The sequence below is a fragment of the Myripristis murdjan genome, chromosome 13 (assembly GCF_902150065.1).
Source record: "Myripristis murdjan chromosome 13, fMyrMur1.1, whole genome shotgun sequence".
In the NCBI taxonomy this organism is placed as follows: domain Eukaryota; kingdom Metazoa; phylum Chordata; class Actinopteri; order Holocentriformes; family Holocentridae; genus Myripristis; species Myripristis murdjan.
The window spans coordinates 35697677-35717357 of record NC_043992.1 but is presented as its reverse complement, the minus strand read 5'-3'; the positions used below and the strand labels follow the sequence as shown (position 1 = coordinate 35717357).

Here is a 19681-nt window from a genome sequence, read left to right as displayed (position 1 = left end):
CGTGAGTGTAATCCTGCGAGGGACCGTGTTTACTGTGGAAGTGCCTTTTTTGCTCTGAGAAACAACCGAAGTGCTCGCTGACTACCTTATGTATACTTAGGAGGGATTGTTTGAAATGAATCACATGAAGGAGGGGACTGGACATGTATACAAGATAAAATATAATTATCCTATCACCTAAATATTTTGCCGAGAACTAAATAAATACTCCAGTGAGGAAATGAGACCCGCCTATGGCTTTGGAAGCTCAAAAGAATTTGCGTGAAAAAAAGAAAAGAAAAGAAACTGCTCATGAATCAGAGTGAACATCTCAAGTGATAAACATGCAAATATGAGATAGCGACCATACTGAACATGTCAAATAGTAAACATTTGTCCATCCTGCGTTCGCTCTGAAGCCGCCTCAGACCAAAGCGCTCCATCTTTGGCAGTGACGTAGTTTTACACGAATGCAGAATTACATGCGTGTGGAAAAATCACATTCTCACATTTTCCAGACAGTTTGAAACAAGGTAAAAGGTAAAACGATGACAGAGAGTATCTCCATCCATCTCAGGGAGACGGAGCCAGAGGTTTCAAAATGCGAAAACCAGCTGTTGCTTGTTGTTGGCAGGGCACTGTTTGGAAAGTTACGTATTGTTTGTGTGCATGTGTGTGTGTGTGTGTGTGCGGCGTGCATCCGTCTGTCTGTGCATGACTCTGTGTCTGCCCAGGACGAATGTTTGTTGACTTGCAATTATGCGACTCAATGAAACAAAAGAAAGAGATCCAAACAGACACTCTCCGCTCTCCGGAGCGTCTCCGTTTGCCAGACGTGTGTTGTTTTTTATCCGTCCGACCCGGGTCTGAACCGAAGCTGGAATGACCTCCTCCGGGATCGGGCCCGCGGCTAAACAGACCTCACCGGAGAGACGGCGTGCACACACACCAGCACCCAGCCCAGGCAGTGCTCATTTATTTGCAGTGTTTATCAGTCAGTGACAGGGTGTGTTTATGTGCATGGTTCCAGTAGGCCTTCGTGGCCCCGCCGCCTCGATCCCCCATCTCTCTCCTTCTACCCTCCCTCCCTCCCTCGCTGAAGGTGGAGGAGTCCTGCCAGCGGGCTGCAGAGGGGGACATTAGAGCGTGATTAAATTCCCTCCCCTCAGGACTGATTACGTCGCTAAAAAGGGTCGCGCAATAAAGCCGAGGCCGCGCGAAGTCTAATGCTGTTTGGGTTTGGAGGCGGCCTGTAATCATCGCCTCCTCATCAGAACGCTTAAAACAGGCCGGAGAGTTTACGTCGATAATGACATTCAGAGAGTCTGCCGCGATGTCAGAAAACTCTCAAGGACACACACGATCCCGACAGTAAGAGCTGTGTGTACCGACTGTTGTTCTGTTTTACATGCGTGGTCGCTTTCACAAAGGAATCGATCATGTTGCATGGCATGATGGGTTGTTTTCTCCGGTGTCAGTGAAAATGTGAGGTATGTTTTCCCGATTGAGTAATGAGGCCTACACACACACATCAAAGCAAAAAAAAAAACAAAAAAAACACCAAAATAGTGTATCCTTAAAGCTGTGCAACACAAATAAGGGTAAAAGTAATCAATCAGAGAAAACATCATCATCGTCATGACAGTACTGCTTAGGCTTTATCAACCTCAAACTTCAAGCCTGTCACAATCGATTACATGCTGCACGTTCTTACTAAACTGTATGTTTAGTAAATAAGTAATAAGTAATAAAGTGTGTAGCCCTTTAGACTGTTTTTATAGCGGCTTTTATACCTACTACCTACTACTACTATCTTCTACTTATTTGTACTTTTTGTATATTGTTGTATATTGTATACAGGTTGTTCATTGTGTATAGGAATGTCATATATTCTTTCTATTTTATCTTTATTTTTATTTTATTTTATTTTATTTTTTTATTATTATTATTATCGTTATTATTATTATTGTTTTTTTTTTTATTATTTTATTTTTTACTTGCACAGTGCTGGAGTTGTTGCAGTTACATTTCACTGCTGCTGTACCTGTACATTCATGCATGCGACGAATAAATCTTGAATCTTGAATCTTGATACCTATATGTTCAATATTTCTTGTGAGTATTAATCAGGTTGGCTCGAGGTATCGTCTCGTCACTCTTCACCATAAGATCTATATCTTGGGCATAATGGTTGCATTTCAATTATCTGCAAACATGTCCCTTCTTTGCCTTGAAAATGGTTAGAAATGCCGGATCTGCTTCGGTATTTGAACATTAATTAAGACACTCGAGCAGCTTGGCAGCGGGGTTATGCTCGAGTCAAATCGTCTCCAACCCTCATCACAGCAGGAAAATCTATCTATCCCGTTGTCGTCACTCTGTGCAGCACGCAAGGCCTCGAGCGAGACAACAGATTAATGACTTCAGCAGTCACACACACGCAGCATTGCGACCAGAACATCATGCAATTAGTGTAAGAGTAAATACCATATTTGATGATCTATTGATTTATTTACATACAACACTGAGGGTAATTGCTGGTGCCAAGCGGTAACGAGTCCCGACCATAATGACAGCTCGACTCGGCTGCATTGTGAGTAGAAGTGAAGCCGTGGAAGGCATACAGATCGTCGGAGTGTAGTGAAGTGTTACAGACGAACGGGGGAAAAAAATCCAATCTAGAAACCCATAACAGGTGATAAAACTCCTTCACACTCGGGTGGCTGCAAATGCTTCTTCCCCTTCTTTACAGTTTAGTCCAGTGATTCTCCTTTGAGAGAGAATGGGTCGAGACACTAAGACAACGAGCTGCTCATGAGTCACAGTCCGTGCCACGGCGGCCTGTCGCAACTTCCCAGCTGTCTGTTTTAATTACTGTTTTCCACCAAGCTGAGATCAAACTGCAGTGGCAGCATGACTGTCAATAAACACATCCTTCATATGGGGTGACCCCCCCCTTCATCCCAGCTAGGGTTGGGTATCGGTTGGGTTTTATCCGATACCGGTGCCTACTTGGTATTTTTTAAACGGTTCCGGTGCTTAAGCGGTTCTCGAACCGGTACTTAAAAAAACAAAAGCGCACACACTTTGTCAAAAAACAATACCCTTTTATTTCCAGGGCCAAAATATTTAAACAATATAAATACAAATAACATATGGCAATAATAAACTCGTGTCATTTGTGCGCAACCGCAGGGGGTGGAGGGGTTACAGTCGGGCTGCACGGCCCGGTCGGGAATGTCTCGCGGCCCGGTACCGGTCCGCGGACCAGTGGTTGGGGACCGCTGACGTAGATTATCAAACACGGTGCATTGTTCGGCTTTTGAATAAACTCCATGTGTCGCCATGTGTTTAATTAAATTCGCCGTGTTACCTCCCTTGCATGACGTTGCTTTAAGGCATCAGAGTCTGCGTCCTCCTTAGACGTGAAATGGAGCCAAACCTCGGAGCGTTTTGCCTTCGACATCTTTATTGATCCTCTCACTATCAGTTCTGATCAACAAGTGTGCTGAGTAGCGGCGCTGACGCCACGTTCAACAACTGCAAGTTGACGCCGGAACACCAGGGGGCGGCACCGAAATGAGGCACCGAAATTTTCGTTCTTATTCAGTCTCGTCACTACCGTTTACGTCGGAACCGGTGCCCTTTTGGCACCATGTTTCGGTACCCAACCCTAATCCCAGTGTTTTCTGGACGCAACCCCGTGTGCAGTAGAGTTCTCATCGGGCCTGAAAATTAAGACCCGACCCGAACCGGGCCCAACTGGGCCAGCCCGAGGCCCTACCCGACCCGACTAATTAGCCGAACTTTAGGGCCGACAGCCCGATAAAGCCCGAAAAAAAAAATCGCCAAATTCGCCATTATTTAGCAGCGCCGGTGGCTCAAATTCTAGTAGCAGTGAGAGAACGGACGTAATAGCTTCAAATGTTCAGTTGTTCATAAAACATAAAAGTAGGCTATTCATTTCTCCGTTCTCTTCTTCTCTGTTGTAAAGTGTCTTTGGGTACTCAGAAAAGCGCCGTATAAATTAGAGATTTTATTCTAACCCCTGAGCCTACATAACATCATTCTGAGTTTCCGACTCACCTCTTGTCCTCCAGGGCCAGCGGAACTTCTATTTATTTATTTAAAAAAAAAAAAAATCCCCCACAGAACCCGAAGCCCGTCCCGACCCGCCCAATTCACGTAAATTTTAGGCCCGATCCAACCCGAAAATATCAGGTCAGGTCGGGTCGGGTCGGGCAGAATATGAGAACTCTAGTGTGCAGTGCTTTTCCCATTTCCTGCCCTCCGAAAGACGAAGGCAGTCGAGAGATGGAGCGCTGGTGTTTCATCAGGGCCTGTCTGGTGTTGCAGAGCTTTGGAAGACCAGACTCCCTGCCACACCACAGATCTGGCTCCCTCTGTTGTGCCGGGGAAGCCGACCAATCCGTCCCACTTGTGCTCTAACTGCCGACCTCAGCAGGGCCTCGGGGACGGTGAAGGCACGGCTGCAACACAAGTGTAAACTCCATGTATGTTTGTGTCTACCGTGCTGGGTCTGTATCGATGTCCATGTGTGTCAGGTAGCCGGCATCTGTATGTAATTCTGTGCGTAGAGCGGAGTTCTTCGTGGAAATGTAAATAGCTCTTGAAGGAAAATGATGGCCGAGCAGAAAGATGCGCTTTTATGATTAGCCAAACGATCAGCGCAGACAAGACAGTCCCGATCTGATGTCTACAATGTGTTACATATTATTACCGATTATGTGCGCTGGTTTGACTTGACCACAGAATGATAAAGTTAGCGTGCGGTTTCATGGTACTTGCTTTGAATATCTCTGTTGGAGAATATGAATCCATATCAAAGATGAACAGTGTTCTGTTTCCAAAGAGACCGTGTGTAAATCTGACTCCGCTGGTTCTTTATTGATGAACGCAATGCGTCCTGTTGCCAGTAGTGATCACCGTGTTACTGAAAGACCACAACATCCCAGGGCTCTGTCAGGGAGTACTCTTTCCTGGCCTGGCTCACACAGACGAGAGAGCAAAGAGTTTAATATTGTCGGCGTCTGTCTCTGTGATGGCTCCTCCTCCGCCTCATCAAACAAGCTCGTGAATCTCCGGGAATCAGGGTCCTATCGGGTCCTGCAGCCGCATCTGCGCTGTGTTTGTGCATGCCATGCTCAGTGGGCATTCTCCCACCCACTGCAGGCAGCTGTTGCGCTACCCTAGCCCACATCAGTGCTTCTGCACCCCCACATGCTGCGTATGGTTCATATTAGCTCCCCTCCCACCTACCCAGACCCCAGGATCCACAGCCTCGCCTGCCTCAGCAGATGAGAGCCCGGCACAGCCATTGGACAGCCACGAGGAGGGATGACTGGCTGAAACAAAGCCAGGCTGGAGTCCAACAGGGCCGGCGTTACAGGGGGGGTCCCAGGCCAGGTCGCCTCCCCCAGCGGATGTCTTGTTAGACTGGGTCTGCCCAGCAAGCCTCTAACACTCGCTCGCCTCCCATGCTGGACCGTGGGCAGGCCTCTGAAGCCTTTAACTGGTGATTGTGGTGGTTTGGCTCGGCAGGAGGTTACTTCAGAGGTGTGTTGTGACCCTCCGCAGTCCGGGCTGATGCACAATCATTCCAGTTTTCTGTCAGCACCCCTCTTTGCATGGTTGTGCCTGAGGGTGTGAGAGAAAAGACCATGTCAGGTTTGAACATATTGCTTTTATACCTCAGTATTATGCATTCGCTCTAATGGAGATATCAGCTACATTATGTGCCAACTGACAGTAAAAGTCAAAAGCACAGCTATCGCTCTTTCAACCCTCATTTTCTTTGTATCTGTATCTTGTATCTTGGCTTGAGGTTGACTAGAAGGCAACATCTGAATAAAACATGTTCAATGAAACAACATACAATAGGCTGTGTTGTGTTTCAGAGCTAAACTTTGATTAATATTTCAGACCACATGTGAATATCCGCAAAGCAGATAATGCCAAACAATATTACATTCATTGGAAATATTAAAACTTGGGAAAAGCTCCCCCAGTGCCCTTGTTTGTTTTAAATCATAGCCTCCACAGTTTGGTATGAATTTGTCATTCAGAATGACTGTTCTTCAATGCAAATAACCCTTAACTAGTAATTTTCTCTTTGTTTTCTTTGCATTGGCTCAACCGGTGATCAGCGTGCGTAAGAAAATAGCAGCAGGTTTGTTTCTCCCATTTGACCTTTGGAAAATAAACAGACTAATGCCTTGAGCAGGAGCCTATCAGATGAGTTACCGAGCTGCCTTGTCATTCCAGCTGGCGAGGGGTTAACGCCGCACATCAGCGCGCTTACATTTCCAGTCGAGTTTTTGTCATATTTATTTTTCTAACCAAAGTAAAGCGTTCCCTTAGCGTTAACCCCGGTGTTTTGTGCAAAGAGTTTGTGGTGGTGGTGAAGTGGTGTACACTTTGGCAAAGTCCACCCCAGCTATAGTCTGCACACCAGGCTCTGCAGGGTTTGGCACGTATGTCTTTCCCAGGACCCCCTGCTAGCCTCACCCGGGTACTTTTTCCAGAATGAAATTGCTCAAGATTTTTATTTCATCCCTCTAAAGTTCATTTTTAAATAAGAGCTGCAAATCAAATAGTCTCAACTTACCTATGGGGACTGTGGCACATATCAAATAGATGAAATTAGTGCTCACCGGAGGGCTTTTAAAAACACATTTAAGTTGTTTTCAAGGTGTTGTAGTCGCATTCCTTCATGATGACTCAGCATTTACTCGTGGACGAAACTGTAGTACTACACACCGAATCTTTGCTCTTGTAAAGTGGAAAACATGGAAATGTGTTGTAGGTCTGTATGCATGTTTGTATCCATTCAGTTTCCCTCCCTCTCCCAATATGCCTGGCAGTTATTGTCATTGTTATTACGATAATTTGTCCCTAATTAACCTGCCTGGTCAATTTAAAGGTTGAAAATAATGTGCAGTTACTCACTGGTGTGTACTGCAGAACAGGGTTTCCACTTAATTCTGTCCATGTTAGCTATACCTCTCCCCCCCTAGCTGCACAATGTCTCTCCTCTTCACTCATTTTGCCTTTTCGGGAACCCTTCTCTCCTTAAATGGTTTGATGCTTAATCTCTTCCAGCTGTTAGGCCTAGATGAAAGACAGACGCTTCACGTTTAGAAGAAAGTAGTGCTCTCAGACCCAAAAAAGTGTGAGCAACTTCACTTCCAACAGCTGAAAGTTGTGACAACTTTTCGAGTTGCTGGAGTCTGCAGACCACAAAGCGTGTCGCCGTATATTCTCTGACAGGTATTCCTAAACATTAACTCGGGCAACTAAACATCTAAATCCCAACATGTCGAGAAACACCTTGGAGAGAATCGAAAAGAAAGAAAAACTTCTCCCCTAAAAGGTCTATTGTGTGTATGCCGTTCGCCTGTGTCTTTATTTGATCTACAAACATCCCCAGTTTATTGGAGGTCCTTCAGTTTATGATAATGAATGCCAAACTATGACTATAACTAAGGATTGAATCACCAAAACCCACTCAGGTTTGTAGTGGGAACCGTAACCATAAGGCTGCTTAGCTGGTTGAATTCTTGACATTATTATTCTACAAAAGTACATTTGTTTGGGAGCAATAAGACTAACTCGACATTCGAACGTTTTTTCACATGCATATCGTTTGGATTTCAGGTAAGAACAGTGAGAGATGAGAAAAGTAACAAGACTTTAAGTTGTGGAAGAACCGCTCATCAACAGCTTTCCTATAGAGATCAACTTATCAAGTACAAAGCCACCATATTGTGCACCTTTTAGGCCAAATTTTTAACTTAACACTGATGTAATGTCATGCCACATTACATGCCCCTAAAAACGACAGCGTTCATTCCCAAAACAGGACGGCGTAAATTATTAGAACAAATAAATTCAAACCTCAGTCCGGCGTCATGAGTTCAACTGCGCAGATTTTGCCGTAATTCTAACGTGAGCCTTCCAACCCCGCTCTCGCGAACATATATAATATGTTAACATGGTGGTTTGAAGTTCCAGAGAACTTAAATTGCGGTTTAAATCGCTTTCAATTCATCGCCGTATTAACTTCTCGATCCCCCCGAAGCACAGGAACACACTCCTGGTGTTTTGACTCGCTCTCTTCCAACAGTGTTGTAGGTCTGGTGAATGATGGGCGAGAGGAAAGGAAAGAGACAGAAACTTTATCCTCTGCCATGTCTGCACTCTAGCACCGAGTGTCATTATATCCCCGTCTGCTATATTACCTCCCCTCTATTCCTTTGCCAAATATGTGGACCTTACACCACGCTAACCTTACCTGCTGCCCTTAAACCCAGCCCCTCCAAGTTTATGTCAGTTCATGAGCCTTCGACAGCGTAAGATGAAAAGCTCCAGTTTATTGAACCACTGTTGATTTAGTAATCAATGCTCCTTTTCTCGTTTCTTTTTATGCTCTGAAGGAGCTCAGAGAGTCTCATTCCCTGAAAGCAGAAATTACTGGTGTCTGTCGGCTTAGCAAAATGTTGCTTCCCCGACAGTCAGACGAAAGTTACCCGATGCTTCCTCTGGCAGCCAAGAATACACACTTAATTAAAATGGGTCAATGAATTATCTCAAGACAGACAAGATAAGGACACGATTGTGTTCAATGTACCGTAAAATACTATCTTTTATGCTCATTCTGCAGCAGATGTGCAATACATTTTTTTTTTTTTCCACAGCCGTTCAATATCCATTTACAGATTTGGTCTGGTCGAATGCCCAGGATGGTTGGAACTCATTCTCACAGTGAAAGGACAGCTCTAGATGATCGTGTTTTGGTAACAAGCACTCAATTTTTGGACTAGGGCAGTCAGTGCGTACAGGCTGATGAGGACAGTTACTGATTTTGACATATATATGATGTTTTACAGGGATGCCCTAATACAGCAGACTTATTTTAATGAAAGTCTGGCCGAAGAAGTCTGCTTGACAAATCTGGAATAGATTATTTTTCTGAGGGTTACTTGAGGGTTTGTGAATAACAATTGCTAGTAATAGCTTAAATTTGCAACATTCGTTTTTTTTGACTTATGAGGAATATGTGAACGTGTCGATGATGTCTGTGTAATGCGGATTGCGGTTTTATAAAAGAAATCACGCCAATGATCATTGAGACCTGGTGGCCTGCTTCAATTATTGGAGTCCTAAACACACATTTTTAACTCATATCTGCACTAGGAAGGATTGTTACATGAAAACCCACTGGTCTTATCAGCCTAATCATAAAGCGGATTAACAGAACATAAAACGGATCCAACTCTGTATCTGAGATGCCATCGACTTCTTCTGTTTTGTCACTTGGCACATCCTCTCTGCAGGAAGTGACAGATCAAAACTTAAGAGCAAATTACAGAACTGTAAGCACAGATCACAGATCAGCCATGTAGGTAGAAATGAGAATTTCTGCACAGTTTATAGCGATGTTGCAAAAAATCCAAACTTACTTCTTGCTACCATTTTGGGCCACTAACATGCCAAGCTGCCTCGTGCTTTAAAGAAGTCATTTAAATTCTTTGTCCATCACATAAGAGCCTTCAGCCTTTTAGACCCACAGAGACTCTCTGCTCTGGATTTCGAGTTCTGATCATCTCTCACCCTTTGGGGATTTGCAGGGCAGCTGGGATGTTGCTTGAACATGGTTTTACCACTTCTCAGTTGGAATAAGAGTAATGTGAAACTTCATTACCTTTTTCACGCTCACACACACACACACGAGGACATCAGACATCACGGCCGACAATTTGCCATGGATTTAATGTCACCATTTGCTAAGAGCTTAGCCAGGCTCCAAACTGTGCAGTGAAGATTTCAACTTTTTTGTCCCTGCAACGACTATTAAATCTCTCACATATGCTTGGATCCAGACCAGACGGCTCTCCCTGTGTGGAAAATGTTTGGTGTTTTGATATTTGTCAACATTGCGTGGGCCTCTTCCTTCCACCCACCCAGGCTGGCATGGTCTCTGTTTGGGGCTTTTCTGTGATGGTGGGCATGTCACAAAGCCTCCGACCTGCGTATCTGCTACTTTAGTGAGGAGGCTCGGCGAGAGGGGCCTCTGGGAGGTCTCCGCCTCTCCCTCCTCATCTACAGGCTCCTCAGAAGTGATGCCAGGACAATAGAGGGAGAGGAGTGTGCATGGCTTCACACCAGCTGTGAAAGCTCATAGTAGTTCTCAGTCCAGATTTCTACAACTCGCCCACTCATTTGGTTTCTTTGAGCCCACGCTTCCCCTTTTCCCCCTTCTGAGTCTTTTAACGATCTCCATATCAATCCATCAATCTATCATACGCTGCGTGTAATTGTTCTTGTGGGAGTGGTGCTATTACGGGCTTAATTGATTACATCAGTGAAACTGTCTTATTAAAATGATATGCAGTACTGACCATTTGTGGTGGGAAGAAAATGTCTGGAAAGTGTCCAGCAGAGCGTCGTGGAAAAAAAAGCATGTCGGTGGTCGCGTCGTATTACTCCTCAGATCGGACAGACACACATTTTAGTACCGTGGTGTAAGCTGCCATCGCACAGCTAAAGCCCTTCTAGTGGGCAGAGTCCTTTTCAATTATAGTTTCAAGTCTCTACTGTTCAGTAAACAATGTCCTCTTTATACTAAAGCCCGAGGGATGGAAGCTCACTCCTGTCCAACATCAACACTGAGATCTCTGAACGTAGTCTAGACCCGTCTCAGCGGCGGGGATGGCCAACTGGCCGGTGTGTCACATATGGTGTTTCAAGAAAACAGGCTCTTTCCAAGTGAGATAAAAAGTGGGTTCCAGTGGAAATAGCAAGCTCAGACATAAATCTCAGCTTAAGAGATTCAGAAATGTCATCCAGCATTTTCTGAAAATTTCTTTACGCCGCTCGGTCACAGGTTCCGTTTGGGCTGTAGTTCCTGGTGCAGCTGCTTCATATTCAAATTGGCTTGGTTTGTTTTTGAAAGAGGTCCCTGCGACTCTGCAGACGGCGTTTCTGGAGTGATCTCACTGCCGAATCAACTCGGCCTCCGTTTTTTGCTCCACATGGATCGCAAGCTTGTTATGCGCAATTCATTATGACCGTGATGTTTGTAGATTTGTGTGTGTGTGTGTGTGTGCATGTTCACATCGACAGTGCACTTCAAGGATGCGTGCTTGGACAATTTGACTAATGTGTGTGATAATTTCCCAGTTGGCAAGCATTTACACGCTCAGTTCGTCATTTGTGGCCTATTTGGATTGGCAGAGGTGTCGCCCTGATTGGGTGGTTTCGCTGTGGGCTACGTGAGACCCATTTGTTTGACTGGGCACTCTAAAATACGAGGAGTTTGATTGAAAACTGCATTGCCTTTATTTCACCCCTTGTTGGCTTCAGCGGTTCCAGCTCTACATCATTCATTTACTTACACCTTCTTGCACCAGTTCTTTCCACGCTGGAGCTTTCTGCATGCCTGCATGATGAAGATGGAGAGTCGAGGATTACCTCGGGGTAAATAAGGTCACGTTGACACACGTGTTTTTACATTATCCTCAAAACTGTAGGAAAAAGAACGAGAACGGTCGATCGTAAACAGGAATTCTAAGTGGACTTTTGGGAAATTCATCTCTAAAAATAGAAACCGTACAAATACCGGTCTTTTTCTTTTCCAGCTCGGCTCTCACACCGCAGAGCGAGGGCATTCGCTGGGCCAGAACACTTTGGAGCATCCAGAAGCCTCAGGCGCGTCCCATCAATTGAACATATTATACATAAACATAGAAAGGCATGTTCTCTCTTGTGAATCCTGCTCTGGACGGTCCGTCAGAAAGTCTCGTCTGGAAGGCTCCTGGAATCTGATGGGAGAACCACAAAGTGCCCCAGTTATCTTTGGATTCCCCCAGCTTGTTTTACTAAGGGCTCGGCCAAACGTTCCCTTTCCCCCCGCTGATAAGACAGCTCCCATCATGCTTCACTCACACACACTGAGTGTAGCAAGAATACCGCTGGCTGCTGCTGGTGATCTAAGATTACCCCTCCTTTTGAACTTTTAATCCAATAAAAAAAAAAAGAAAGTTTGCGTAACATCTATACGTTGCAGTGGGCAGAGTAAGGACTCAGCAGGAACGAGAGAGGCCCCCCTCCTCAGCGGATGGACGGGGCAAAGTGGTGTGTGAGACCTTTCATTACCCCTGCAGGGAAGATAATTCCCTCTTGCGACTTGCACATCTTGATTGACTTTCTTGATTGCAAACCATTCCTTCCCACTGAAGTACCTGCCCTTGTAAAGGAATTACTTCCATTAAATGAATCTATTAACCACATCTAGATGATGAAGGTCTTGGCATTACACTCCATTTGTAGCCATATATATAGAGTTTGGTAATAAGAAATTATAACAAAAGACTTGCGATCAAAGAAAAGAAATTCGGAAAGAGGAATAAACAAGCGTGTACACGTGTTCCCTCCATGCGTAGAGATGTCGAGTTGACTGATGGTTGCGTCTCCTTGCTGTGACTGCAGCCGGATTGCATGCAGCATTATGCAATATCCTAAGTGAACATCAATCTTCATTCTAGGTCGTGTGAGAGTCTCGTTACATTCTGGGAGATTTACACTTCCTTCCCTCCCCGAGACATTGATTTATTTTAATCTTCTCTATCAGACTTTTATGAAAGACGTTTCGATGCCAGAGGCCACATTTTATTGGGCTCTCCTCAGCACCGAGGGTTCATGGTTTGTGGTTTGGCTAATTGTCCTGCCCTCATTTCTTCTCCATCGGGCTTCAGTGGAGAAGTCATTTCATATGGGTGGCTGGCAGAGTGTAATCTCCTGGACAGATGAGCCTCCGTGCTCCAGCAGGATGACATTGATATGTTGTTATTAACCTATAAATGAGACAGAGGAATTGAAATCCCAGTCCCTGCTCATTCCAGAATAGACTGATTGCTTCAGGCCTATTATTTCGAGTGGTCGGGATTTATGCAAATTTGATTGTGCAGTTTATTATCTTGCAATTCCAAAAAAAGCCAAACACTTATATCAGATAGTATGTTCGGCTCAGGCTCTCATACCGCATGCGACTCCAAATATACCCTCCACTCTATACTTTATGACTGCCTTTGGTTGCACTGGGAGCTGTGTAATTACAATAAAGCATAGGATATCCACCTCATGTAAGCTGGACTTTATGGTCGCGTGTAAAGTTAGCATGCTGTGCAAACGTATGAGCCCGAGCTATCCCATAAACATAAAGGAAGGAGTGAAGTTTGGAGAAGGGGTTTGGCGCGTCCTTGCTTAAGCTCGCTGACCATCTACTGTAACAATCGGGTGGTGAGATGTTTTTTGAACTCGGACTGAACCTGCTGACACATGCCTCCTGCTCGTCCTCCAATCAGACGTCTTAACTTACAGTACACGACTAAATCTCTCAATCCCCTGCCTTTACTGTACTTGCTCTCGACAGGACAAGCTCAGTGTTTCCTCAGGACATGCGAGCACGTCTTAGCCCGCTCATCTCCCCCCTTAAAAAAAATACAACTTCTCTCCTGGTTTTCATATGGCAGCTGTATAATGCTTCTACTTTCACAGGCAATATAATCATTCCAGACCACTTTAGCTTGGCTTTAGCGCGCAGCCCTTAAAAAGTCTCTGCCACGCTTTTATGATCAGAGTCATTGGTTATTTCTCGCCATTTCTTGAAACTCATTTCCAGTTGTGATTCATTACAGTTTAATATCATTACAGATTAATATGGAGTGAAAAGAGCTCTAACTTCCATATCCCACCAAAAAAATAACTTTCTCTCTCGCGCCCTGAAATCTCAGATGTTTTTCCCCCGGTTCATTTTTCAGGTTCACATGTCGTAAATATAAATGTAGGCACTGTGCATGTGATTTTTTTTTTTTTTTTTTTTTATGTCTGTGGGTGTACCTTGAAAAACGAATACTTTTCATGGATGGTTGTGGCTAAAATGGAAAGCGACGTCGAGTCTCCTCAAATAGCTCACACATTCGGTGCTTGCCATGCATGGGTCAGTCACAAGAGAGGAAATACTTTTCTTAGAGATCTGTTGGGAAACGCTGACTTTCTGGAGTGTTGAGACATGCTGGACTCCTCGAAACCCCCCCCCCCCCCCCCCCCCCCTGCTTTCTGCACAGGCCTCAGGTATTCATGCTACAATGCTTCTGCCTCTGCTTATACTGTTCTTCAATCTCTCAATCTTTTACTCTGCCTCCAACTGACACTCAAAGGGGATATGGTCAGCACATTCCCAAACTTTTGTTTCACAAATGTGGATAAAACAAGCGCATGGAGCAGTACAGTAGTTATAAATAACTTGTCCCCTGCAGAATGATAAAATATTACAGTAAGCTACAGGCGCTGCATGTTAAAAGATGGAGTAGCTCTCTTGTATTGCTCTTGGTTTCCCCTTTCCTCATGTGGTTTATTATTCTTCTCTTTGGCTTGTGTCTCTGCCAGCTTTACAGCTCCCTCACTCCTACACACTACTCACCCTCTGTTAGGAGTTACAGTCGAGAGTGTGGGGCACGATCTCCGCCGAGTTGCCCGTCTGCCATCTGGTCTTGCAGGAGATGGAGGCCCTATTACCGCAGCCAAATCTTCATCACCTCGAATGAATGATTTCCATCCACTCACACTCACACTAGTGCCACCTTTGAAAAAAAAAAAAAAAAATCTCCTTTTGATGATAAGCATGGCTTCCCTTATTTTTCTTGGCAACGATCCTGATGAGTACCCCATCACACCGTGGGGTGCTTCTTTGAACTTCTCTTTCTTCAATTAGCGTTTTCTCTAAAAGATCCATTTGTAAAAGAGACGGAAGGAAGGAGAATTCTAATCAACTTGTGAGGCTTAACCCCACTGTAATCTCTCTCAAGCTGCAATCCAGCGCCAACACTTGCAAACAATTATCCCGCTGGTACCCAGGGGCCCAATCTGATTGGCCTGTTTGCCTTGCGCTGTCTTGGGAGCTCCTACAGTAATTGAGTCGGCTCCCCGGCTGATGGCTTGTGAGCTGCTTTTATAACTCCAGTGGTTCCAGCTCTCTGTAGATGTGTAACATTATTAAAACCAGACCGCAAGCGGGACATTACATTAGAGTATAATGCGCTGCACTGAAGCATACTGTGTGGTATCCCACTGTTCCCCAGCCGTCCCTGTCACTGTCCTGCGCAGACAGACGCCACTCCTGAAGCAGGCAGTTTTCCCCGCTGGCAGCCCTCCCAGAGCCTGTAGAAGTCATCCCCCCTCCCCCCCTCCCTCCCTCCGCTCCCCTTCATTCCCTCGGAGCGTCTTGCTGCCAAAGGGCCTGTTTGGCCTGTGCTCTTGCTCAGATAAACAACAGAGAAGGAGTCCAAAGATGCTTTCAAACAGCACCTGGTGTGGTGTTCTTGTTTCAGTTTTGAGATTGCTTTGACTCTGACATTCCTGTAATAGAATTTAGATTTGATCGGTCGTGTTTAGACTTTACAATAATACGATTAGAGTATGTGAAACGCCGAATTTATTCAATAGGAACAATTTTCAGTCGCATATTTACATATTTATGGTTTTGTTTTGATGCAAATGTGCAGAATTGTTTAAACCAACATGATGTTTTCTTCTCCTCCATAGGTGACTGCGACAGATGCAGATGGCGGCTCCTTTGGCTCCATTACCTATTCCCTGGGCTCTGGCATTAACAGCGCTGTTCCCACTCAGTTCACCATTGGCAAAGAGACTGGCCAGATCTGCACCAGCGTTTCACTCGACAGAGACCAGGGCCCGGCCAGCTACGACTTCACTGTGACGGCAGTGGACGGGGTGAGCCTCCGAATTCTGAAATCGTGCTTAATATGAATCCATTGAGCCACAGAGTAATCCCATAAACACAGCAGCAGTGCTTTTCATAGAGACAGGAGAGCAGAGACATGGCCAACAGTGCAGAAAGATTTTCATTCGAGTGGCCAAGAAAGAGTGGAATGGCTCTCCACGGCAGGCTTACTCACAAGTTAGTATAGCATCCTGTTCTGCCTCTGCCAAATAATACTTAAAAGTAAAAGGTTAAAAATGAAAGGAAATTACTGCAGCCATGTTAAAGCAATCAGATGGAGAAATGCCTCAACTGTCAGGCAGTAATATTTTAACAAGTTGGACTGCCGCCTCCCTCCTTTTTGCCACCTGGTCCAAATGAAAAGCCTGCACTGTATTCTGTCCAAATGAAAAGCCTATGAAACAGATTGTTCGGCTGCAGTGAGCCCTCTCACCCTCCACGGGTCCTGACATATTGCTCTTTCCCTAGGGAAACTATCAATCTGTACCCGTCCACAAACCTACTGGGACTATATTTTAGAGGCCACACTATACATCCAATTTTAACAGGGTTACTGCTGGTTTTTACTTGCACCATTAATGTGGCCTAAATCATGCTTTCATTTTTTTTTTTTTTTTTTTTTTTTTTTTACATGTTGGTCATGATTTACTGCATGTGAAGCCGTAATATAACAAAAGAGCTTTTTGTCTCCTTTACAGGGTGGACTGAGCTCAGTAACCTACGTGAAGGTAGACGTGGTGGACATTAATGATAACAGACCTGCCTTCTACCCGGTGAACTACGCTGTCAGCTTGAGCACGCAGAGCGCCCCTGGGACCTCGGTGGTGAGAGTGATGGCCTATGACCCCGACACCGGGGAAAATGGTAGAGTTACATACAGGACCGTGCCTGGCGGAGCCTCCCCTTACTTCACTCTCAACAAAGACACAGGTTGGTGCAGCCGCTGTGGAGTTCAAGTGATTAGAAATGCGGGAAAGTGCTCCACACTTGCAAACATGTACTGTGTTTGCTAGATTTCAGCCATTTAAAGAATTTGTGTGAATCAGCCTCGCAATTACCAAAGTAATCTGTGACCACATTTACATGCACGCAAAAAATGTGATTGCATTGCAAATAAGGAGTAAAAATAATAACATGAATAATAAATAATAATAAAAAAAAATTAAAAATAAAAAAAATTAAAAATTAAAATAAAAAAAAATAACACGAGTCAAGCAGGACCCATGTAAACACCACATGCTGATTATATAAGTGCAGTTATGCTCTTAGCTCTTTGCATAAACGTAATCCCAGTACTATATATGTTAAGTACCGCAGTTGTACTCACATTAATATAATAATAATAATAATAATAATAATAATAATACATTTTATTTGTTATGGTGCCTTTCATGGCACTCAAGGTCGCCTTACAGTAAAAATAAATACAGAATACAGCAATCTGATTGGCAATAAAGGCCAATCAGAACATGTATAGTCCTTAAGCACATATTATTGCTCAAGATAATTATTTTTTTTATTATTGATGATTCATTTATGAGTTGTTTTTTTTTTTTTTTGATTAATCAAGCCAAAACCATTTAGTGTATTAGGTTTCAAAACGAATGACCAATGATCATTAAGTAAGCAACTCTTAGCACTTTAGTGATCTTGAAGAAGCTATAATCAGCAAATGTTTGGTATTTTTACTGACAAATGACTTAAACAGTTAAATGATTATCAAGTTATAATTAAATCTTTTTTTAATCAATCAAAAGGCTAATAATTTCAGCACTAGTTGTGTATGTGTCGTTGGTGACGGAGCTCATGCTGTTCTGTCAGGGTTTACAAGACAACAGTCCCAGTAACCACATCATCACATGTAAACCAGATGATTAGAAGTGCCGCTTTATGGAATCATGTAAATGTCTTACTGAAGTAATAGTCACATTATCGAAACATTATCAGCTTGTGTGAGCCCTGCCTGAGCTTTGTCTGGCTTTGTTTTGCAGGTGTCATCTCCCTCTCTCGATCCCTCCACGGAAAGGCCAACTCTGTGATCCCCATGGTGATCTCGGCCCAGGACGGCGGGGGTCTGGTTGCCCTTGTCAACGCTCGCGTCAACATCAGTGTGGTGGCAGGGCTGGTGGCGCCACCTGTCTTCGAAAAGATGCAGTATTACTTCACCGTGTCAGAGGACGTCTTGCGCGGGACGGTCGTCGGTATCGTCCAGGCGAGCAGTAAGACCGGTGGGTGGGCTTTGTCCAAAATGTGAGCTCCTGATTGACAAAAAACCACAAACTCTCTCTCTCTCACACACACACACACACATACACCATACATTAGTCTTGCGGCTCAGACTGAACAGCTCAGTATACATTTATCAGTCACACGGGATCACAGGGCAGAACGGCTGAGAGTGTTTTTTTCTGCTCCCTGCGCCACTTGTACAAATAGGCAACGGGCCACAATACACACCTAACGCTGAAATCACATCAATCAAAAATTCCATTTCACAACTTTGTTTATATAATCATTTTCTATGGGTATTTAGAACTCTATTACAGTCTTGAAAATTGAAAAATTACATCTTCCAAGTATACTGTTACTCCAGTGCTTTTAGCGGAGTCTCCTGGGCTGTGTCAACTTGCCTCTGGTTTTTGTCATCGTCTTCTCTCTTTCCAGGCACCTCCAAAGATATCTCCTACACCATCAGCTCCGGGGACCCGGCGGGCTACTTCACCGTGGATCCTGACACGGGGGCCCTGAGGACCAGCCTTCCCCTGGATCATGAGGCCCAGTCAAGCCTCGATCTGGAGGTCCAGGCTCGCAGCGGCAGCCCCCCTGCCTTCGGCCAGACCCGCGTTCACATTACCATCGTGGACGTCAACGATAACCCGCCTGTTTTTCTGCCCTCGTCATCGGAGTCCCTCCTGCTGCCAGAGCATACGGAGATGGGTACGGTGGTGTACCGCGTCCAGGCTGAGGACAGAGACTCTGGCGCCAATAGCCAACTCACTTTTGATCTATCCTCTCCCAGTGGTGCCCAGAGGATATTCAGCATCGAGCGCAGCAGTGGAGAAATCCGCCTGGTGGGGAGTCTGTCCTACGAGAGCATCCCCCGCTATGACCTTCAGGTGACGGCTAAGGATAGCGGGATACCCCAGTTAAGCGCCACGTTCATGCTTGTGGTTCACGTCCAGGCAGAGAATGACCACGGGCCTGTGTTCGATACCCTCACGTACCGCGTGGAGCTCAAGGAGGGCACTCCGCTTAACACGCGCTTCCTGCAGGTCAGGGCTCTGAACCGAGAAACCTCGAGCTCGGGCTCCTCCTGTCCCCTGGCTTACCATCTGCGTCCGGATGGAGATGCTGCAGGCTTTGGCATCGCCGCCGACAGTGGCTGGCTGTTTGTGAAGAGCGCCCTTGACAGAGAAGTAAAGGACATGTATCTGGTAACGGTGTTGGCCAGCGCCGGTCATGGACAGATGAAGAAGACTGGCAGCGCCACAGTGCGGATATCGGTGACAGACGAGAACGATAACTCCCCCCGGCTCACACAGGAGAGGGTCTTCATGGCTTTGAGAGAGAATCTACCGCCAGGAACCGGCCTGGGCCACGTGTTGGCCACCGACCGTGACAGCGGCCCCAACGGACGCCTCACGTACCGCCTCTTTCACCCTGACCGTCACTTCCAGATCAACTCCCACACAGGTTAATATATAATGAGGTGTACTCGATGATGAGTCATGGTGTGAGTCATAGCCGGTCTTCTGGGTTAGTGTTTGTAGATGAAAATTTGATTTGTTGTGTCATTGCATTAGAAAAAAACTGAATTTCTAAATAGTAGTCTTCAACCAGCACAGCTCATTTCACTTATTAGACCTTATACAAACAGAG

The 19681-nt window shown here is 45.2% G+C and overlaps 1 protein-coding gene across 1 annotated transcript in view; it reads left to right on the top strand.

Moving 5' to 3' along the window:
- LOC115370295 (protocadherin-16-like) overlaps positions 1-19681 on the top strand; it is a 95989-nt gene that overhangs the window by 56807 nt on the left and 19501 nt on the right. Inside the window, exons 3-6 of the mRNA XM_030067253.1 lie at positions 15604-15792; positions 16501-16732; positions 17794-18030; positions 18467-19495. Coding sequence (XP_029923113.1) covers positions 15604-15792; positions 16501-16732; positions 17794-18030; positions 18467-19495 — 1687 coding nt within the window. The remainder of the gene's footprint in view (positions 1-15603; positions 15793-16500; positions 16733-17793; positions 18031-18466; positions 19496-19681) is intronic.